The following is a 23,689-nucleotide window of genomic DNA, read 5'->3' on the forward strand; positions in this document are numbered from 1 at the left end:
CGTGTGTTACTGTGCGGCCCCGGTGCGTGTGTTACTGTGGGGCCCGGTGCGTGTGTTACTGTGGGGCCCGGTGCGTGTGTTACTGTGGGGCCCGGGGCGTGTGTTACTGTGGGGCCCGGTGCGTGTGTTACTGTGGGGCCCGGTGCGTGTGTTACTGTGGGGCCCGGGGCGTGCGTTACTGTGGGGCCCGGGGCGTGCGTTACTGTGCGGCCCGGGGCGTGCGTTACTGTGCGGCCCGGGGCGTGCGTTACTGTGCGGCCCGGTGCGTGCGTTACTGTGCGGCCCGGTGCGTGCGTTACTGTGCGGCCCGGTGCGTGCGTTACTGTGCGGCCCGGTGCGTGCGTTACTGTGCGGCCCGGGGCGTGCGTTACTGTGCGGCCTGGGGCGTGCGTTACTGTGCGGCCCGGTGCGTGTGTTACTGTGCGGCCAGGGGCGTGTGTTACTGTGCGGCCAGGGGCGTGTGTTACTGTGCGGCCAGGGGCGTGTGTCACTGTGCGGCCAGGGGCGTGCGTTACTGTGCGGCCCGGTGCGTGCGTTGCTGTGCGGCCCGGCGCGTTGCTGTGCGGCCCGGGGCGCGCGTTGCTGTGCGGCCCGGGGCGCGCGTTGCTGTGCGGCCCGGTGCGTTTGGTCATGATATTAAGTGATGGTTTACCGCCACCTAGTGGCTCCTTATTACTCGGGATTCTAAGTGCTAGTTTCTGTCATAGTTTAAGATTTGGTCCCTTCTAGCTGCTCCCAGGATCTGCAACGTCCAGGCACGTTGTGTTCCTCCATCCTTATCCTTACGGCTGTGTCAGGATTGAGTGTATGGCTAAGATTTCACATAATTGTTCTATGTTCTGGCAGATTTCATAACAGAAAGCAAAACCCATCTGCAGATTTTATTAAAGATTATTATTTTCTATAATGTGTATGTTTATTATCATTATTATTAATAATAATTTGTATTCATTTATTTTTTTGCAGTCAGCGATTAGAAATTCGAGCCCAGGTTGCAGACGCTTTCTTAGACAAGTTTCAGCTTGCGTCTGATGAAATGAATATACTTCGAGGAACACATGAAGGGCCCCTAACCGAGGTAAAGAGTAATGTCACGGCTACCTGGCGACGTGTCGTGTGACACATGAAAACATTGGGTGGCTCAATTTCCTATGGTGTCGTCGCATTGCAGCGTGTGATATGCAGCATCACAGAGTCTTATATTTTGTCGTAGGACGCAAATCACACGCCATAGACTTCAGTGTGACTTGTACACGTCATGACACTTGCCTACAACGTGACTGTTATATTTACATGCTTAAAATAGTGTCACTGCGGACAAGTTTCACAAGTTTTTGTCACATGACTTTTCAAAGAATCGCTGTTGTGTGACACGTCACCATATACGTATTTTTCGGACTATAAGTCGCACTGGACCATAAGACACACCCCAAATTTTTGGGGTGAAAAATAGGAAAAAAAGATTTTTAGTAGGTTGAGGGCCTGCAGCGGTGTAGCGAGGTCACAGGAGGCATGGTCTCTTCCTCAGAAGTGGGGCAATGCTGCAGGCCCCGGTATCCCAGCGGTGTGATCATATGGGCCGGTGTTGGCGGTGAGGCAGAGCACAGTACGTTGAGTGGAGCAGGGTCCCTTCCTCAGGAAACTTACGGTGGCAGAAGTGGGGCAACCCCCCCGCTAAGCCTGCATTTGGACTGTAAGGCTGTGTGCACATGTTCAGGTTTTTTCGCATTTTTTTCACGTATTTTTTGCGTTTTTCCCCTGCAAAAACACTTAAAAAATGCATACATTAAGCATCCTATTATTAGAATGCATTCCGCAATTTTTGTGCCCATGATGCGTTTTTCTCCGCAAAAAAAACGGATCGCGGAAATAACGCAGCATGTTCATTAATTTTGTAGAAAATCTGCGGATTTGCCACTATGTTCATTGTATTAGGATGCTCCGGAAAAAAACGTGAAAAATCCGCAAAAAAAAAAAGCGAAAAAAAAAATGCGGATTTCCTGAGAAGGAGTCCGGTTTTTCTCAGGAAAAATCTGCTTACGTGGGCACATAGCCTAAGACTCACACCCCATAGTGCGTCTTATAGTCCAAAAAATATGGTAGCCTAAATATCCTACAATGGAAACTCTAATTATTAAAGGATTTGCACCCCAGGCTCAGTCACATGTAAAATAAGAATCTGCGATTTACTCACCGTCCCAGAGTCCAGCGCTGCCTCTCTGCTGCAGCCCGAGTCTCTGTTGATAGGCTGCAGTGGTGGCATGAAGTCGACAGCGCTGCAGCCAATGCTTGAGCGATTGATATAGATTACACGATCTGCTGTGCTCAGTGATTGGTTGCAGTTCTGTTGACATGCCATCTCCACTTCAGCTGATCAACAGAGACCTTAAAAGCTCAAAAATAAAGATAATCTTACTGAGCAAAAATAGCTGAAGGTGAACAGAATATATATGAAATATGGCTAATAACCAATCACAGTGCAGCTTATAAAATGGAAACTGATCGCTGTCTGTTTTGGGAAACAAGCCAGTTTTTCTGCTAGGCACTTTTCATAAGTGGGCCATGGTGGCTCTGTGTTCACTAGTGATACATACATGAAGCAACATCCTGCCTTTATTTCCCCCTGACTATGGAGCATTGTATCGGCTGCAGCCTTCACCATACCGTCAGAGTGGACATCCATCATGAAGGAGTACCATAAGGTTGCTGCTGACCAGTGACCGCTGATTGGCTGCAGCTTTCACAGAACATTAATTATTCAGCCATTCTGACTTGAGTTTTGAAGTACACCAGCCTCATCAGGTCTAAGATGCAGCTCTCTGCTGCTAAACAAACTTACTTCGCATCTCTCATATCCTCCCTGTCTCACAACCCTAAACAACTCTTCAACACTTTCAATTCTCTACTCCGTCCCACAGCACCTCCTCCCCCTCCTCTCATTTCTGCTGAAGACTTTGCCTCCTTCTTTAAGCAGAAGACCGACAAGATCAGACAAAACCTTGGCCTGCAGCCCCCAATGCCCCTCTTAGCCGCTCAGCCCTGTTCTGCAAAAGCCAGCTTCTCCACCATGACAGAAGATCAGCTCTCCACCCTTCTGTCAAGATCACACCTCACCACTTGTCCCCTCGACCCACTCCCGTCTCACCTCATCCCTAACTTGGCCACAGTCTTCATCCCATCTCTAACACACCTATTCAACCTTTCACTTACAAATGGTGTCTTTCCCTCATCCTTCAAACATGCCTCAATCACACCCATCCTCAAAAAGCCCTCCCTTGACCAATCCTCTGTGTCTAACTATCGCCCAATATCTCTTCTCCCTTACGCCTCAAAACTACTAAAACAGCATCTATATCTTGAACTGTCCTCCCACCTCTCCTCCTGTTCCCTCTTTGACCGGTTACAATCTGGCTTCCGACCTCATCACTCAACTGAAACTGCCCTAACTAAAGTCACTAACGATTTACTAACCGCCAAGAGCAAGCTACACTACTCTGTCCTCCTCCTGGACCTGTCCTCTGCCTTCGACACCGAAGACCTTTCCCTCCTGCTACAGACTCTCTCATCTCTTGGCGTCACAGACTTGGCCTTTTCCTGGATCTCATCATACCTAACAGACCGAACATTTAGTGTCTCCCTCTCACACACCACCTCCTCACCTCGCCCCCTGTCTGTTGGTGTTCTTCAAGGCTCTGTCCTAGGACCCCTACTATTCTCCATCTACACCTTTGGCTTGGGACAGCTCATAGAGTCCTACGGTTTGCAGTATCACCTCTATGCCGATGACACGTAGATCTACCAATCTGGACCCAACCTCGCCTCCTTACTGACTGAAATCCCACAATGTCTGTCTGCTATCTCACCCTTCTTGTCTGCTCGCTTTCTCAAACTGAACATGGACAAAACAGAATTCATCATCTTTCCCCCATCTCACTCTACCCCTCCACCAGACCTATCCATCAATGTCAATGGCTGCTTTCTTTCCCCAGTCCAGCATGCTCGGTGCCTTGGGGTGATCCTCGACTCTGCCCTCTCTTTCAAACCACATATCCAAGCCCTCGCCTCCTCCTGCCGCCTCAAACTCAAAAGTATTTCCCGGATCCGCTCATTCCTCAACCACAAAAACACTAGTGCATGCTCTTATCTCCCGCCTCGACTACTGCAACCTCCTACTCTCTGGCCTCCCCTCTAGCACTCTGGCTCTGCTCCAGTCTATCCTACACTCTGCTGCCCAAGTAATCCACCTGTCTCCCAGCTATTCCCCAGCCTCCCCCCTATGCCAGGCCCTTCACTGGCTTCCTATTGCCCAGAGGCTCCAATTCAAAACCCTAACCATGACATACAAAGCCATCCACAACCTGTCCCCTCCATACATCTGTGACATGGTCTCTAGGTACCTACCTGCACGCAACCCAACCTTCGATCATCTCAGGATCTACTTCTCTGCTCCCCCCTCATCTCTTCTTCCCACAACCGCATGCAAGACTTCTCCCGTGCCTTCCCCATACTTTGGAACTCTCTGCCGCAACACATCAGACTCTCACCATCAATGAAAACCTTCAAGAAGAACCTGAAGACCCACCAGTTCCGACAAGCCTACAGCCTGCAGTGATCCTCGGTCTACTGAACCACGGCACGATCTGCTCTACCCTCTCCTACTTATCCTCACCCATCCCTGTAGACTGTGAGCCCTCGCGGGCAGGGTCCCCTCTCCTTATGTACTTGTGTGTCCCTTGTCTTACACATGTTTATTATACTTGTCTATATTTGCCCTTTTCACATGTAAAGCACCATGGAATAAATGGCGCTATATAAATGTATAATAATAATAATAACGTATGTAGTTTTTATTGTGAAATCTGGTGACTTTATCAGCTTGATTCTGTTAGTTGTTGATGCTGCGACAGCAGCAAGCAGCAATCAGAATGTGCCTCTGGGCTATAATATGGGAGGGAAGTTAGGACAAGGTCCAGATAAAGAAAGCAAAGTAATGCAAGGTAGCTGTATTCTATCTGTTCTGTACAAAGCTATCATATTAACATGAGAGCAGTACAGCGTTATTGGTGCTCAGCAGTTGTAATAACTAGTTACTCTGCTGTTTTCATACCTTTTAAAGAAGCACACCAATCACCACTTCATTGCAGTGAGGTAGAATTGCAGTTCTAATGATGACTCCTTTAGGGAAAAGAGACTTCATGTTACTAAATAGAGCTCAGAACGATTCAGCTAGTCAGTTTTTAATGACGTGATATCATAGACCTAATGGAAAAGAGAATTATCTGGGTAAAAAGGCAAAATGAGTAATTGTAAGTACACAGTGCTATATAATATGATGACTGCAATATATTAAGAGGATAAAATCTTTGATGGGAGGAGGAGGAGGGCTTCTTTAAAGAGAACCTGTCACCATGTTTGGCCGATACCAGTTACAGCCACTGCCTTTCAGGGCTTATCTACAGCATTCTATAATACTGTAGATAAGCCCCCCGATGTAACCTGCAAGAGAAGAATAACTTTTATTATAGTCACATGTGGCGCGGTCCGGTCCAATGGGTGACACAGGTCTTGGTCCGGCGCCTCCTGTTTTCTTGCCGCCTTCTTGCTTGCTTCATGACTCCCCGGCATCGCGCTCCTGCGCAAGCGTACATATCTGTACATAAAGGTCAGAGAGGCCCCGCGCCCCGCACACTGCAGGAATTTCCTCTGCCCTCAACAGGGCAGATAAGTACGCCTGCTCAGGAGCGTGATGCCGGGGACTATGAATCAACAGGAGGGTGGCGATCATAAGATGGGATGCCCCGGACCTGCGACACCCATTGGACCGGATTGACCTGCTGGTGAGTATAATAAAAGTTACTTTTCTTCTCTTAGGCCGGGGTCACACTAACCGACGCAAAATACAGTCAGTATTTTACATGCGTAATACGGATGAATGGCCCCTAAACAGTGCTCCGTATGTCATCCGTAATCAAGGTGTGGTCGCGTATTCTGCGCATGTAAGCATCCGTATGGCGAGGTATTCTCGCAGGCTTGCAAAATGGACATATAATGGAGCCCTATGACAGGGTTTCTAATAGAAACCAAAGAATAGATATAGACACATACAGTAGAATGTGTGTGTGTGTGTGTGTATGTATATATATATATATATATATATATATATATATATATATAATATTATATGTGTATATATCCATTCGTTTCTTTATTAAACCTGTCAGTGTGAGTTTACTGTATAGCGCACTGAATTGCCGGCTTTGCTAAAAGACACCGGGTGCGTATTTCTCGCAAGTCACATGTGTGGTCCGTGTGTAATCCGTATTTTTTGCGCACCCATAGACTTGCATTGGCGTACTACGGGCGTAGTACGCTGACAATCGCAGCATGCTGCGATTGGCACGGAGCGTAGAATACGGATGAGAAATATACGGCTGGTGCGAGGGACCCCATAGAGAATCATTGGTCCGTGTCTAATGCGTGCTTTTAGCGCCTCTCACTCGGCCGTATTCCTCGCCAGTGTGACCCCGGCCTAACAGGTTGGATCGGGGGCTGATCTACAGCATTATAGAATGCTGTAGATAAGCCCTGAAAGGCCGTGACGTAACTCGTATCAGCCAAACCTGGTGACCGGTTTCCTTTAAAGGGAAACTGGCAGCTACAATTGCCTTAGGCGTTATGAGGTACTGCGGGCTAGGGCGATGTAAAGCCTTATGGAGAAATTGTGCAGTTTGCATACGATATCACAGCCAAATACTGTACAAATACACCTGAAGTAGAATACAAGTTAATAAAGCTGTTATACAAAATCCCCACCTAGTGGGGCTTTTTGGAATGACAGTCCGACTGAAAACAAAAGAGGAGTTGAATCGGGTATCACAGCAAATTTATTCCACCTACAAGAATAGGGGTATATACAGCTCTGGCAAAAATTAAGAGACCACTGCAAAATATTCAGTTTGTCTGATTTTCCTCTTTATATGTATGTTTTTGAGTAAAATATAAATTGCTCTTTTATTCTATAAACTACTGACTACATATCTTTGAATTTCCAAGCAATAAATTTTGTATTTATTTTCAGAAAATGAGAATTGGTCAAAATAACAAAAAAATGCAGTGCTTGCAGACCTCAAATAATGCTAAGAAAACCAGTTCATAATCATTTAGAAACAATAATACTAATGTTTTAACTCAGGAAGAGTTCAGAAATCAATATTTTGTGGAATAACCATGATTTTTAATCGCAGCTTTCATGTGTCTTGGCATGCTTTCCACCAATCTCTTTCACACTGCTTTTGGGTGACCTTATGCCACTCCTAGTACAAAAATGTAAGCAGTTCTTCTTTGTTTGATGGCTTTTGACTATCCATCTTCCTCTTGATTACATTGCAGAGGTTTTCAATGGGGTTCAGGTCTGGAGATTAGGCTGGCCATGACAGGGATTTGATGTGGTGGTCCTTCATCCACACACTGATTGACCTAGCTGTGTGGCATGGCGCATTGTCCTGCTGGAAAAACCAGTCCTCAGAGTTGGGGAACATTGCCTGAGCAGAAGGAACTGTTTTTCCAGGATAACTTTGTATGCTGCTTGATTGATACGCCCTTCGCAAAGATTAACCTGCTTAATTTTAGCCTTGCTGAAGCATCCCCAGATCATCACCGATCCTCCACCAAATTTCTCAGTGGGTGCAAGACACTGTGCCTTGTACGCTTCTCCAGGTCTCCGTCTAACCATTAGACGACCAGGTGTTGCGCAAAGCTGAAATTTAGACTCAGAGAAGATTACCTTACTCCAGTCCTCTATGGTCCAATCCTTATAGTCTTTGGCAAACTTCAACCTGGCTCTCCTTTGCTTCTCATTGATGAAAGGCTTTTTTCTAGCTTTACATGACTTGAGCCCTGCCTCTAGGAGCCTGTTACGAGCTGTTCTTGCCGTGCACTTCACCCCAGCTGCCATTTGCTATTCCTTTTGTAGGTCACTTGATGTCATCCTGTGGTTGCTGAATGACATTCGAATAAGATGACGGTCATTCCTGTCAGTGAAGTCGTTTTCGCCCTATGCCGGTCTGTTGATTTGTTGTCCCCAATGTTTGCTGCTTGACCTTGTTTTAATAGACTACCGTCTTAGAAATTGTAAGGATGGAGGCAACATGACGCTCACTGTATCCCTCTGCTAGTAAAGTCAGAATTGAGCACTTCTTTTCCTCACTCAAGACTTTTCTCCTTCGCCTCATTGGGGGACACAGATACTGTGGGTGTATGCTTCTGCCGCTTGGAGGCTGACACTAAGTGAAAAAAAGAGGTTAGCTCCTCCTCCGTCGTATACACCCTCGCCCCTATTGCGGGCGGAACTCAGTTTTTTGCTTAGTGTCTTTGGAGGCACACGTGTCTGGGTTTCTCCAGACTTCTTTTTTCCATGAAGATAAGACAGGGGCGACGGATCCTATTGAAAGGGTCCGATCTCCCCAAACCATCAACGGGCGAGCACGTGTTGAGTATCGTCTCCACGTATCCTTTCCCGCACCGAGGGACATATCTGGGCCTTTTTCCCCAGACTTCTATTTTTGTTTGTTATTTTATGAAGATAAGACAGGGGCAACGGATCCTATTGAAAGGGTCTGATTTCCCCAAACCAACAACGGGCGAGCACGTGCGAGTGTCCCTCCATGTATCCTCTCCCGCGACGTGGGACATGATGCCGGACTTAGTCCTGTCCACCCCTAGGTATAGAAACCATGGGCTTGCACAGAGGCACAAGACTAGTCTGTGCGGCCCCCACTGCTCCACCAACGCTAGACGGCGGTGCTGCAAGGCGGCGGACGGTCCCTCTCCTCACCCCCTGAAGGGGTTAGAAGGCACTAGGGTGCCTGCACCGTCCAGAATTTAACCCCATCCCCTCTACCTGGTGTGCTAGATCCGGAGTCAGGTATGGAGGGCTGGGGGGGCCCTGCGGCAGCGTTCCGGGGAAGCTCCAGGCATCTTAGGGAGTGTAAGGCAATCCTCCTTCCCTCTCCTCCCTCCTGCCTCCTTCCGCCAGGCAGGGACGCCAGGTTCCGGCGGCAGGGATCGCAGGGGGAAAAGGCAGAGGCCACCAGCGCGCCCGGCCGCGACCGGGAGAGGAACATCCTGGCCTACCCAGAGGAAAGGAACGCTGGGTGGCGGAGCGCAGAGGCAGCGGCAGGAACATGTGGGGACACAGGACGGGGTAAGTGTGACCCCCCCGACCCTAGGGGCGCGCTACGGGCGATTAAAGGTGTTTTTTCCTCCTCCTCCTCCCTTCCCCTCAACCCTCATATAAATTAGGCCTGGCAGCAATATGACCGAAAAGGGTAAATCGCACACGTTCCTATATGCCGCATGCATTTCTTGTGGGGTTAGGTTTCCACGAGCACAGAGCCAGAAGCCTGTGACTCCGAACGCGCCCAGGAACCCTCCCCTGTGACTGTAGCCAAGATGTCCCCGGAGTGGGCCCTATCTCTGTCAAAGTCCATGGTGTCGCTTACGACAACAATAGAGTCCCTTCTTGCCCCAGATAGGGGCAGGGACAATGGCTCACCGGCCTCAGAGGAGCCTCCACCCCACAAAAGCCTCCGGCCTGCGGGGCTGCTCTCACTCCAGGCAGACCCAGAGGAAACGAATCCACACGGTGTCGCCCAGTCCATCCTGTGCCTTGGCATCCGTAAGCTCTGCTTCTCGCTCCCCGTCACCAATGGTTGATAGCGAGCAGACCTCAGATTGCGACTCCAGGGTCACGTGGAACAGTGGACAGCCTCATAGAAGCTGTCAATCAGACCCTGGGGATTGAGGATGATCCCGCAGCGGCTACGGGGCATAAAGTGGCATTTAAGCGAGTGAAGCGCCCGCACAGAATTTTTTCCTCTCACCTGGAGTTTGAGGACATAGTGCAGCGGCACAGAGAACGTCCAGACAGGCGTTTCTCGGGTCAAAAGGCACTCGAAACAAGGTATTTGTTTGCTCCGGACCTCCGTAAAAAATGGATGGAATCCTCGTTGGGTATCCTCTGGTTTCGTGCCTAGCCAATAAGACCCTGCTATCCGTCCCTAGGGTTTCCTCAACTAAGGATCCCACGGATCGCCTTATAGAGAGCTTAGCTCGCTCAGTATATGAGGCGTTAAGGTCAGCGTTCGCTCCCTCATTCGCAGCAACTTGGGTAGCCAAGGCCATGATATCATGGTCAGAAACATTAAACAAGGTCGCGCAGGAGTAGGATCTATTTTCAGAGATTTTGGAGGCCGCAGGTCAGATGGCGATGACCGGAGACTATGTAATCAATGCGTTTTGGGATGCGGTCAATTGCTCGGCACTTGCTGCCGCTAATGCAATTTCTGTCAGAAGAGCCCTATGGTTAAGGACATGGCGAGCCGATCCTACTTCTAAGAAGTCCTTGACTTCCCTGCCTTACCAGTGCGGCCACCTATTTGGGGAGAAGTTGGATCAACTTATCTCCGACTCCACAGGAGGAAAGAACGGGTTTCTGCCTCAACAAAAGGGCAAAACGCTTTTTCGTCACCCGTTTTCAGGCACGTTTTCGGGCCTATCGCAACCCCGGGTGGACTACAGCGGCCAATTCCGCCGCCTCAGGCCGCCCCAACCAGGATAGGGAGCGGCAGGTCTCATATATAGCCAACCCATTGGAGAGAATGCACACTCAGCAGCCCAGATCGAGGGGATCCAGATCCCAAAGATCGTCGGCCGAATGACTCGAGGCCTTTACCAGACGACACTGGCAAGGTGGGCGGCCGCCTACTCTGGTTTCATTACGTCTGGGTCAATGTCGCTCACGACGCATGGGGAAAGGAATCGGTGGCCTCGGGTTACAGAATAGAATTTGTCAGCTATCCTCCAAGACGTTTTTTTCTTCCCGGCTTCCCAGGGTGGATACCCAGGCAAGGGCTCTATTGGGAGCCATCAAATCGCTCCAGCACAACGGAGTCATTGTTCCAGTGCCGGAACACGAAAGAGCTCAGGGGTTCTAGTCCAACCTTTTTGCGGTTCCCGAAAAGGACAGGTCTGTCAGGCCTGTTTTGGACCTGAAGCTTCTGAACAAATTCATCAGGATCAGACATTTCCGGATGGAGTCTCTCCGTTCAGTCATATTGGCCATGGAGCAGTGAGGATACTTGGCGTCAATAGACATCCAGGACGCATATCTGCATATTCCCATTTTTCCTCCTCATCAGAGGTTTCTACGCTTCACCATCGGCGATCAACATTTTCAGTTCGTAGCGCTACCCTTTGGGCTAGCCACGGCTCCCAGAGTGTTCACAAAGGTTATGGCAGTTGTTATGGCCACACTGCATTCGCGAGGCATTGTGGTTTTGCCTTATCTGGACGACCTCTTGGTCAAGGGCCCGTCAATACGGGCATGCGAGGAAAAGGTCAACATCACGCTAGATACTCTTGCCCGCTTAGGATGGTTGGCAATGCAAAGAAGTCATCCCTTGTGCCAGCTCAGAGGATCTCCTTCCTAGGAATGATCTTTGACACTTGCCGAGGGTTGGTAATTCTCCCTCAGAAAGAGGCGCTAGCTCTCCGGCAGGGAGTCCGGACAATTCGCCAACCAGTCCCTCATACCATCCGATCCGGGATGAGGATTCTAGGGAAAATGGTGTCAGCAATGGAAGCGATACCTGTCGCCCAGTTCCACCTTCGCCCCCTGCAGCACGCCCTCTTGTCAGCCTGGGACAAGAATCCTTTCACACTCAATCGGCGGTGCCGACTGTCCTCTCAAGTCAGGCAGTCGCTCAGATGGTGGATAACCAGTTCCTCTCTGGCCCAGGGGAAACCTTTCCCCCAGATCATTGGCTGGTAATGACAACCGACGCCAGTCTCCTCGGTGAGGGAGCGATGTTTCGCCACCACACTGCCCAGGGATGGTGGTCGCCACAGGAGGCACGCCTCCCGATCAACTTATTGGAGATACGAGCAATTCGGCTGGCTCTGCAGAAGTTTCTTCACTTTCTAGCAGGCCGCCCTGTCTGGATTCAATCGGACAACGCCAGGGGCCGAAGCAAACCACTCGGTGATTTTGGCGGTCCACATCCCGGGGCGTGGAAAATTGGGCGGCAGACCACCTCAGCCGGCATGGTCTTGCATCCGGAGAGTGGTCTCTACATCTCGAAGTTTTTCAGCAGATTTGTCAACTGTGGGAAGCTCCGGATGTGGACCTGATGGCTTCCAGAGTGAACGCCAAGGTGCCCACATATGTCGCTCAGGCCAGGGACCCGCAGGCATTCGCGGTGGACGCGTGGGTTCTGCCATGGAACCAGTTTTACCTCCCATATCTATTTCCCCCACTGCCACTACTTCCGAGAGTCATCAAGAAGATCAAGACGGAAAGGGTGCCGGCGATCCTGCTGGCCCCGTCAAGCGTGGGACGCAGATCTAATGCAGCTGCTCGCCGACGTTCCTTGGCGCCTGCCAGAGCGCCCAGATCTACTGTCTCAAGGGCCGATTTGTCCACCCGAACTCAGGGACCCTTTGTTTGACGGCATGGCCGTTGAATCTTGGATTCTAACCCAGGCAGGGTTCGGGAGCGAGGTGGTCGCTACAATGATTGGCGCCCAGAAGCCTGCTTCAGCACGAATTTACCACCACACCTGGAAGGGGTTCTTTGCTTGGTGTTGACACCGCGGTGTTTCCCCGCTGGGATTCTCGATCCCCAACATCTTGGCTTTTCTCCAGTCAGGCTTAGAGAGCCCGGATAGCTCAGTCGGTAGAGCATTAGACTCGGGCTTTGCCCCAGGTTCCCTCAGGAGACAAATATCGGCCTTATCCGTCCTGTTCCAGCGCAGAATTTCTAGTAATTTGCAGGTGAAGACTTTTCATTCAGGGAGTCTCCCACTTGGTACCTCCCTAGAAGACGCCTATGGACACCTGGGACCTTAACATGGTCCTAAGTGTTCTGCAGGAAGCTCCATTTGAACCGCTTCAGAATATCTCTTTGAGGTACCTTACCTGGGAAGTGGTGTTCCTAGTGGCCATCACTTCCATCAGGCGGGTTTCAGAGCTGGCGGCCCTATCCTGCCGAGCTCCGTTCCTCCCTTTCCATAGGGATAAGGTGGTCCTCAGACCAGCCCCTCCTTTTCGGCCGAAAGTCATGTCCTCTTTTCACATTAATGAAGATGTTGTTTTGCCTTCATTTTGTCCAGCACCGGTGCGCCATGTGGAAAAGGCTCTTCACATGTTAGACCTGGTAAAAGCCCTCCGGAGGTACGTGTCGCGGACGGCACCCTTTCGTCAGACGGACACGCTGTTTGTGCTCCCCGAATGGCGCAGGAAGGGACTTGCTGCCTCAGAATCGACCATAGCCAGATGGATTCGTTGGACGATTCAGGAGTCCTACTGCATTAGAGGCACACCGATTCCAGCAGGGATCGGAGCGCACTCTACCCGGGCAGGGGGGCGCCTTTTGGGCGCTTCGGCACCAGTCTTCAACGGAACAGGTTTGCAAGGCAGCAACCTGGTCCAGCCTGCACACATTTGCCAAACATTATAATATCCATGCTCAGGCCTCGGCGGATCCGATCCTGGGTAGAAGGATTCTCCAAGCAGCGGTGGCGTACCTGTTAAACAAGAGGTGCATGTAGCTTGGATCGGTGAGTCAATCTCCCACCCAAGGACTGCTTTAGGACATCCCACAGTATCTGTGTCCCCCAATGAGGCAAAGGACATACATGGATTTTTGTGATAATTCACCATAAAATCCTTTTCTCCGAAACGCTCATTGGGGGACACAACACCCACCCTATTAGCCAGTTGGCTCTGTTTCTGTTTAGTTAATACGCATTTATTTATGTGATATAAGGGTGGTCCTTTTCTTGACATGTTGAACCTGTATTAAGGCTGATTTTGTTGTCCTCCTACTGCTTTGGCACCAAACTGAGTTCCGCCCGCAATAGGGGCGATGGTGTATACGACGGAGGAGGAGCTAACCTCTTTTTTTTCACTTAGTGTCAGCCTCCAAGCGGCAGAAGCATACACCCACAGTATCTGTGTCCCCCAATGAGCGTCTTGGAGAAAAGGATTTTACGGTGAGTTATCGCAAAAATCCATGTTTCAACTCCTTTGGCATGGTTACAAGTTATTTTTTCATTCCTATTACTTTTGGGATATTACTAGCACTTGTTTTACCATCCAGCTTGTCCTATTGCAAGAGGATTATGAACACCACAGCAGCGTTTTTTATACTTTCCTTTGTTAAATAAGATTTGGTTCAGGTGATCACCTAATGAGAAGCACATTAAGTAGAATGAGGTGTCCTCTGTTTGGAATGACACTGGAATGAAATGGCTGTTAGATATATAGAGAAGCTGATTTTTATAAAACTGTGCAGTGGTCTCTTAATTTTTGCCAGCGCTGTATATACTGTATATATAAATATAGTGCATTATATATAACTTGTTAGGAACCAATATCTATAAATATTACCTTCACACTGGACATAAGTGCATATATCACATCAGTTGCATGTTATATTTATCAAGGGAAATCGTTCCATCAACAAAAAGTAGGTATAAGCAGATAAAGTGCAAAATGCTTTAAAAACAATTATTTAGGAACAGTTATCCCAAGTGATAAATACATATCCATCACTGCACAAACCATGTCAAGCATGCATATAATATTTACTAGGGCTTGTCTCCTTTAACACGCGTTTCGCGTAGTTGCTTCTTCAGAGAGGGTCAGAGGATAAATACTTTGATGGGAGGAGGAATGCTTCTTTAAGGCTAGTTTCACATTAGCGTTTTTTTGCGCAGCGCATCGGGCGCATAAAAAACGCAAAGAAAAACGCAAAACAAACGCGCGTTTTTTTAACGTCATGCGCACGCTGATGTGTAAAAAAAACGCAGCGTTGTTTGCGTTTTACATGCGTTTTTTATGCGCATGCGTTTTTAAGTGTGACGTTTTTTCCATTGTCTAGAGAACATTCTAGACTTGTTTAACTCAAAAACGCATGCGCAAAAAAACGCCAGCGTGCGCAAGACCATGCGCACGCATGCGTTCCCATAGGCTCCAATGTAGTGTTTTTGCGCATTCCGTGCGCAAGCGTGCGCATGCGTTTTTTTGACGAGACAGGGCGGAACCAAAAATGCAACATGTTGCGCCTGGCGCAAAAGACAAAAAAACGCATGCGCACGAAAACGCAAGTATGCGCAAGACCATGCGCACGTCATGTTAAGTATAGGTGCGCAGTGCGCATGCGCACGGGTGCGCACGATGCGCTGCGCACAAAAGCGCTAATGTGAAACCAGCCTAAGAGGAATGTGGCAGCTACATTTGCCTTAGGCAAACTGAGGCACTGCAGGCTAGAGCCATGTAAAGCCTTTCTAAGGGATGCAAGTTGGGTTCTTGGGTGCATGGGTGGGCCTATCTGTGCCCTTGTAGTCTTCATCTCATCTTCGCTTCTCGCTGGAGTCGTTCCAGCTTCATTATTGACAATGGAGAAAGAGGCTCTGCTTCATATCGTGACCTCTTCTCTCCACTGCCCGTTATGAATGGATCCGTGGGAAAGTTTTGCTCTGCCCTAACCTGCAGTACCTATTCTTGCTTAAGGCAGATTCCCTTTAAGTATCTGTGTGGGGCAGCTGCATGCATTTTTCACCCGTGCTCCAATCCACTTACTGATTCAATATTTGTCTCCTATCCTGGTCAAAAGTGATAAGTTTTCACTTCTCAGCATAGAATATCCCTTTTTTAGATTTATTTTGGTTTCTAAACCTACATCTTCCTTTTTTTTTCTTCCTTGGCTTCAAGGATTTTTTCAAGGTACTTACAAAAGTTAAACAAATTCACAATGATGTCAAGCTACTTCTCCGAACCAACCAGCAAACTGCAGGGTAAGTGGGGGATATACAACTAATGTCCTCCTTTTCTCGTCTTGCGTATCGATAGTCCAAGAATGGATTGGCTTCTTGTAATACCACATTTCTCCTGTAGTGGGCACTGTACTAAAAATGTTGGCCTTTCACAGCTTTTGACTGTTCCCTAAGGCAAGGTTTCCCAACTCCAGTCCTCAAGGCACACCAACAGATCATGTTTTCAGGATTTCCTTAGTATTGCTCAGGTGATAATTGCTTCACCTGTGCAATACAAAGGAAATCCTGAAAACATGATCTGTTGGTGTGCCTTGAGGACTGGAGTTGGGAAACCCTGCCCTAAGGGACAGCTCATTGAAGAACAAGCTTATACCCTCCATTCCCATTCTCGTTTTCCAGTGCGCTCATGTAAAAATAAATGTCTGCAGACCCATTATAATGATTTATTGTTTTAGGTGTCCTTTTGTATGCAGAGCTGAGCTGGTTTCAGCCATGTGTGTAAGAATGTGAAATTCTGGGCCCTTCACCGGGGCTTGCGGAGACCACCTAGCCGAAAGGATGGGACCCCAGCAGATTCTCACTGCCAGTGACTCACTGGTCTCTCCCTATACACGCATGCCGATAGAGACCAGTCACTCAACGGGACCTGGTGGTGAAAACCACCTGTTCAACTAGTCTGCAATGTTACTTAGTCCCTGGATGGCTTTTAAAGAGGTTGTCCGACCAGACATTGATTACCTGTCCTATGGGTAGGTCATCAATGAATACGTAGTGGACAACCTCTTTAAACTATATTTATCACTGAAACACTGCAGAGTCAAACACACATGGCTAAAACAGTGTCTGATATATGCTGCCCGTGGTACAGCAGTATATACACACCCTGTCAGGTTCGCCTTTTAAAGATGGCCTGTCACCTAATTTTTCATGTTGAACTGGACACACCATATAGTAAGTGATGAGGAGCAGGTTAAAACTTTTTTTTTTTTTTTTTTATATTTCGCCTCAATTGTGGTGATATTAGCTATCAAAGTATTTGGCACTTGAGCAATTAATTTTTTTAAGTCAAAGTGGGCATTATCAGAGAGATTTCAGTAGGGGCGTGAACTTCTTGCTGACCCTGACTCTGTTCAGTTACAAGTAAGCAGCAACACGCTGCGAAAGGAAGAACACACCTCCACAATAGCATGGGAAAACTGTCTGCTCTCCTCACTGCAGTCAGTGGCTGTGATTGGTCAGCATCACGTGTAGAAAGTACACACCCCCAATGAAATCTCACTGGTAATGCCCATTTGGACAAAAAAAAATTAACTGTCTAGGTTCCAAATACTTTGATTGCTAATTTCTCAGCAAAGGAGAGACATAATAATGACAACAAAAAACTCCACACACTTTGTTCTGCTCTGTAAGTGGACAACCCCTTTAAATATGAATTTTGTTGAAGTGCCCTTTAATTGTAAAATACAAAACTCTCATCCCATGAATATGACATCGGGCATAAGAAGCCGTGTAAAACGGCTTACTTTACTACAGGTGTGCTAAGCGTGTAATGAGGTTAATTGCTGGGTTTTAAAACTTAAGCGCTATTAATTTGAACAGTGGGTGCCTGATCATTTGCAGGAAACCTTTAATTCCATCATCACAGGAGCGTTTTTCTGCTATACCGCCAGCAGAGAATAATTTCTACAGAGTAAGGGATCATGGAGGGTTGAGACTTTCATTTTCTCCTTTTCCTCAGGAGGTATGGGCGGGATAATTGTGTATAATAGAGGTAATGCTGTTCTGTTATTGACATGTCAGGTTGGAAATCATGGAGCAGATGGCTTTACTCCAGGAAACCTCATATGAGCGATTGTATCGCTGGGCACAAAGTAAGTTAGCCTTTTTTTTTCCCCCTGTAGTAAACCAGTAGTTTATTTTGATTGTGAGTATGTAATGTGGTGGAATATCCCGTACTGGGAGAGTGCACCCATGATTGATTTTCTTAAGAAATCTCTAGTTGGGGTACAGGTTGGTAAGGTAGAAAGGGGAGAGGGAGGATGAGGGCTCCATACATCTGTATGGGAGGACAGCGCTTATCTGTTGTGTCTGCATTAGGCCCTGTGTCAAAGGCTTAGTTCACATGGGGCAGGTGCTTTGTCTTGGGCTTGCCCTGAGTTTCACACTCTGTACACGGTGTTTCGGGCTATTGGCCCTCGTCAGTGCAAAGTATGAGAACTGATTTGGCTGAAGAGGCAATTTGCATATTAAATTTTCCAGAGGAGCATTGCACAGCGAATAAGCCTCCTTACCTTGACAAGCCAGAGCTGGCATGTCACTCTCCACCAGGAGAAACCTTACCCCTTAGACCTCAGTCCGGAGCCTCTCACCTAGCCAAATCAGTTCTCATACTTTGCACTGACGAGGGCCAATAGCCCGAAACACCGTGTCTGCAAATTGAGATTCTGATTCGCTTTTATCCTAAGTCATATTACAAGACTCGTTAAAGGGTTGATTGTGACTTGTAGGATTGCTACTACCAATAGGTGGCATTATAGAGTTCAAGTCCTCTTTCTCTCTGAAGAGGCAATTTGCATATTAAATTTCCCAGAGGAGCATTGCACGGCGAATAAGCCTCCTTACCTTGATAAGCCAGAGCTGGTATGTCACTCTCCACAAGGAGAAACCTTACCCCTTGATATTTTTCAAACATTTTGGAAAATTAGTAATTTTTTTTTTTTTAACGGAGTTTCCAAACAGAAGATATTGAGGACCTACCCTTTAGAATAATAGGTTGGTTTCTGACTTGGGGCGTCCCAGTAAGTGACAGCTAATATAGCCTCTTTGAACGTTAGGGGAAAACCGTGCGATTTTTCATTTTTGCACTTCCGTTTTTTCCTTTTCTTTCTCCAAGAGCCAAAAATTCTTATTTTTCCTATATAGTTGGAACAATTCTTTTTTTCATGTCCCCATCTTCTGACACTTAACTATTTAAATTTTCCATTGCTGGAATGGCACCAAGAGTTGTTTTTTTTTGTGTATCAAACTGATGCCTATATTGATGCGATTTTAGGGTAGAGGTGACACTTTGATAGCATTTTATTACGTTTTTGTTACAGAGGTACAGGAACTGAAAAGCCACAATTTTGGCATTTCAATTTTTTTTTTCTCATGACTTTTAGCGTTTAGGTTCATTTAATTTTTTTTCATTTTGATTGGACTTTTACAGACATTGTAATATCACATATATCTTGATTTCTTAATTAATCGGAGAAAAGAGCAGTGATGTGAATTTTTATATATTTTTTTTATTGTTAGTATTTGTAAAGGCTTTTTTTTTTTTTTTTAAAGTTACCTTAAGGGGCTTGAACCTGCAGTCATTTTATAGACAAAATTATGTTCTCCTATGACGCCAAACTGCAGATTTCACAGCAGGACAAAGATGGCAGCCGTGAGGGCCTCCAGTAGTCTCCTAGCTGGCATGACAATCCATCAGGTTCTCCCTTCTGCAAGTGCACCATTTCGACCCCACAGTCAGTGAGTTGACAGCGGCATTTCCATCTTTATACAGCAGCGATCGGAGTGAGCTCTGGTCAGTGCCGATAAAAGATGTCGGCTGTGCATTGCAGCCAACATCTCACTGCAATATCATGGGTCTAGATGTGATGAGGCCACGTGTCTGCTGAGGCCACATATCGGCTGCAGGCTCAGGTGACTGGGCCGGTTGTCATCTCTTCCTGTTCCAGCATGGATTACTGGCGCGACGGAAGGTTTTAGTGGTAGGTATCCTTTTATAACGACGTCTTCTTTTTGCAGTTTATTTATTTTTTCGCCTTTGGGTAGTTGGTTGTAAAACGGTACAGACCCATAAATTATGATGTCTTAGTTTTGTCCATCTCGGGTGGATGTCTGCTCTTCTAACATTTTACTCTATTGCTTTGGATAGATGAATGCAGAACGTTGACCCAGGAATCGTGCGATATTTCCCCTATTCTGTCCCAGGCCATGGATGCTTTACAAGATAGACCCGTCCTGTACAAGTGAGTAAATGTCTGATCCGTAACCTCGTATAGCAAGGCATATTTTGGACTGCAGAAAATATGCGTTAAATCATAAATATGTGGCCCATATAAAATAAAGGATGCCATTGACATATACTTGCTAGAAAATGAATTGGCATAAAAGAGGTCAGCACAAGAGTAGATCATGAAAGTAAAAAAAGTATTTCTCAAACAATTGTTTGTATGGTGCCACTGGAGAAAGTGGGTGCCCACACATCATTTAAAAGCTAAATTAATAAATACACATTCCATTAGACATTAGTGTGAATGATTAAAACACTCTGAGCTAAAAAAAAAAGTCCTCTGGAAAGAGGGGAATACAGTGGGACATAGGGTATAATTATGTATATAACTAAATATATCTGCAGCATTAGAAAAATAGACCAAAAAAGTGACAACAAACAGTGGGCACTGGTGCGCTGTTGATGTAGGACGATATCATCACAAATGGAAGCCAAATGGCAAAAAAAATTGTCAGTCACTTCACCCTACAAAAATATAAGCCAAAAAAGCCAGAAATATTCTAAAACAATTAACCCTTCACTAATATGTGCAACAAGCTATAGTTGAGTAGAAAGCCTAAGCAAATGCCCGTCAGCTGATAATTGTAATAGAAATATCTGTGTAGATCAAAGATTAGTTCTCATTGAGTTCAAATAATCCAGAAGGATGTTGAGAGATGTTGGTAAATAATACCTTGATGGTCCAAAGGAGCGAGATTGGCGCACACCCCGACGCGCGTTTTGGTATTATCCTTTGCCAGTAGGCTGCATATCTTTATATACTGGTAGTGTGGACCTACCTCTTATAAACCATTCTTGGTCTTTGACATATATATTTGTCATGGAGTGGTTGTGGATGTATCACTGAAATCGGTCACCATTCAACAGGTGCTGGCTGTGCTATACAGCCAGGACCCACCTCAAGTAGCAGCAATGGGAGCTAACCACTTAAATGCCACTGTCAATCTCTAAAAGCGGCATGTAATGGCACAATCGATGCGTGGCGTTTGTCCAGCGCTTCCATTCTCTCGGGGTGATAATGAGATGGCAAAACAAGGGTCTTCATAATGTCTTGTTTGGTGCTTTTAGGAGATTTTCTCTATTTACTGGTTGAGGCCTGGTTGGACACACAGAAAGGCAAACCAAAAGATTTAGGGTATCTTTATTGAGGCCACCTTGTCGCTGGTGGGTGGTTTATGCACTTTTTGATAAAAATGTTAAAGGGCATCTGTCAGCACAGAATGACTGTACAAAGCATGTACAGGCTCTTTGTCATTTAAAGGGGTGTTCCCACGAGTAAAGTACATTTTAATTAATAGATGCCATGCTGTATTGTCTATATATTCTGTTTTGCGTCCTCCCCTGCCCCTGAGCTGTGGTATGATCAGACCATGTACCTGTACGGTAAGACACAGCCATTACACAGTACACAGCAGGGGCACATTTATAAGATTATCTCCGCACAGCAACATTTTATTTAAACACATCCAATTGTGGAAATTATTATTATTCAAAGACCTATTGATTAAAATGTTAATTAAAATGAACCTTGTTCATGGGAAAAACCCTTTAAGTGCACCCGCCTACTTGTTTTCTCTCCATCCCTCCTTCCAAATATTATTCTGAATCTGCACCCTACTATTCATCTGTCTCCACACCCTTCATGCACATGATAACTGCACTTGATACTTGTCTATTGCGCTTAAACACACGGGCTGATGACCGGATCATGCAGCTTTATATGAAAATCCCTATTATAATTGCCAGACCTGAATTAACAAGCATTTCTCACCTACTGTGTCCCCCCATTTCCTTGTAGATTGTAAGCTTGCGAGCAGGGACCTCACTCCTAATGTCATTGTTTGAATTGTCTTAACTTGTATTGAATTTATTGTCTGTACATGTCCCCGCTTAATTGTAAAGTGCTGCGGAATATGTTGGCGCTATATAAATAAAAATTATTATTATTATTATCTCCACCCACCTCTCTTTTTTTTGATTGATAGCTCTGGCTTTATAGAGCCAGCGAAAGATGGAGGTAAATGGAAAACGAGCAGGTGGGAAGATACAGTTACATGTTTGGCAGCACCAGGGGTGTGCGGAGCGCCTGTACTTTTTTTGAACAGTCATTTTGTGCTGACAAAGTCCTTTTAACTAAGTATCCATCTCATGGATTTTACCTGCTTAGAGGAATTCTTGTCTTCATTGGTCGCAGTGTGCTGATGTATAGTGTATCTATGTGATCCGTTCTTTACGGCCGTGCTGAAGTATTACAGCTTGCGGTACAAATTCATGTCAACTTTTTAAAAATGTTACCAGAATAAAGCCAAAATTCAAATCGCTGCACATTTCCACATCCTTAAATAAAAAAAAACCCCATGAAGTATCACTGCATCGGTTACATATTTGATATCAACATGTAAAACTACCGTATGTAACACACAAAGTAAATGTCACAAAGGGAAAAAGAAAGAACCCCCAGAAAAGTGTGAACAGCTGCTTTTTTTTTTTAAACAAGTTCCGAATTCTTGAAGCCCCTAAAATAGAAAAACTGTTAAGTTTGGTACAACCGCATTCGTATTGACCTTAAGAATCCCGTGGCTAGGTCATGTTTACAGCCCAATGTACGCCGTTGAAATGATACCCAAAAAAGGACCGAATTGTCTTGCGGAAAATAAACCCCAATACAACGGTGACAGGAAAATAAAAAAATGTCCTTAGAAATAATTTGTCAGAAGGATTTCAGCCTCCAAACTATTTATATGCTCTTCTAGCTCTTTCAAAGACAAGTCCAACAAGACGTTTTACACGGTCAGTCCGTTCCTCCATTACGGAGAAATCCGCGTTTGACTTGATATGTAAATGAGGCTGAAGTGCTATGGTAGATCTGAAGCCTCCGTCGCTCCAGCTCTATTCCTCATTCAGCACCACCTCCTCCTTCTTGACGAACAGCCTTTATTCTGTGTGACTTCAAGCAAAGGAGCCATCAGTCAAGCAGGAGGAGGCGGTGCTGGGCAGGGAATAGAGCTGGGGCGACAGAGGCTTCAGATCTATCATAGCTCTTAAACCTCATTTGCGTATCAATTCAAACACTGATTTCTCCGTAACGGAGGAATGGATTGACCATGTAAAAATATTGCTGGACTTGTCTTTGAATGATTTACATTCACATTCAAAAAGTTTTGGTGTGAAATCCTGCTGACAGTTTCCCATAGGGGCATAATGTAAAAATAAAGTTGCGTTCCATCTTCATGGTTTGCAGTAGGTCGCTGTGATTTCATTTCTTCTCTGGCCGTATAATGCTTTTCTCCACTAGATGGCGGTAGCACTCTACCTTGGTGTATGGCACATTAGAGTCTGCTGCTGCTGCAGAAGTGGGAATCTGGGCGCTTCAGCTTGTTTTCTTTTCTGACTTAAAGTAATTAACCGTATTCTCAAATTGCAGGAATATTTCACATGCATTTTGAGTTCATCTCTATTATACAAACATTGTGGTGGCATTAGATGGATGGAGCCAATGGTGGGATCGTTAGCCATCTTTCACAACATTTCCTGGAAATCTCATCCATTGCTAAGCAGACAGCTGTGTATATTCATAATTATGTCTTGGAAAATCGGCCCAAGGATAATATTTGAGAAGATTGTAATTGAAATGAACGCACTGATACCATCACATGCCGGGTATTACGCAGCTACAGAAATGTTTGACTGGCCTTGAGTGTCTTACATTTTGTTAATTGTCAGTACATGTTGTAAATATTCCTTCCCCCACATACACCGCCACCTGATCTATAAGAATAGGCATGGGAAT

The 23,689-nt window shown here is 46.4% G+C and overlaps 1 protein-coding gene across 1 annotated transcript in view; it reads left to right on the forward strand.

Annotated features, from left to right (window-relative positions):
* COG6 (component of oligomeric golgi complex 6) overlaps positions 1–23,689 on the forward strand; it is a 156,871-nt gene that overhangs the window by 64,227 nt on the left and 68,955 nt on the right. The window contains exons 5-8 of the mRNA XM_073583272.1: positions 967–1,078; positions 15,775–15,857; positions 17,637–17,707; positions 19,762–19,855. Of these exons, the coding sequence (XP_073439373.1) occupies positions 967–1,078; positions 15,775–15,857; positions 17,637–17,707; positions 19,762–19,855 (360 nt within the window). The remainder of the gene's footprint in view (positions 1–966; positions 1,079–15,774; positions 15,858–17,636; positions 17,708–19,761; positions 19,856–23,689) is intronic.

This window comes from Dendrobates tinctorius, unplaced genomic scaffold (genome assembly GCF_039654945.1).
Source record: "Dendrobates tinctorius isolate UK_male_01 unplaced genomic scaffold, ASM3965494v1 ptg000075l, whole genome shotgun sequence".
Classification (NCBI taxonomy): Eukaryota; Metazoa; Chordata; class Amphibia; order Anura; family Dendrobatidae; genus Dendrobates; species Dendrobates tinctorius.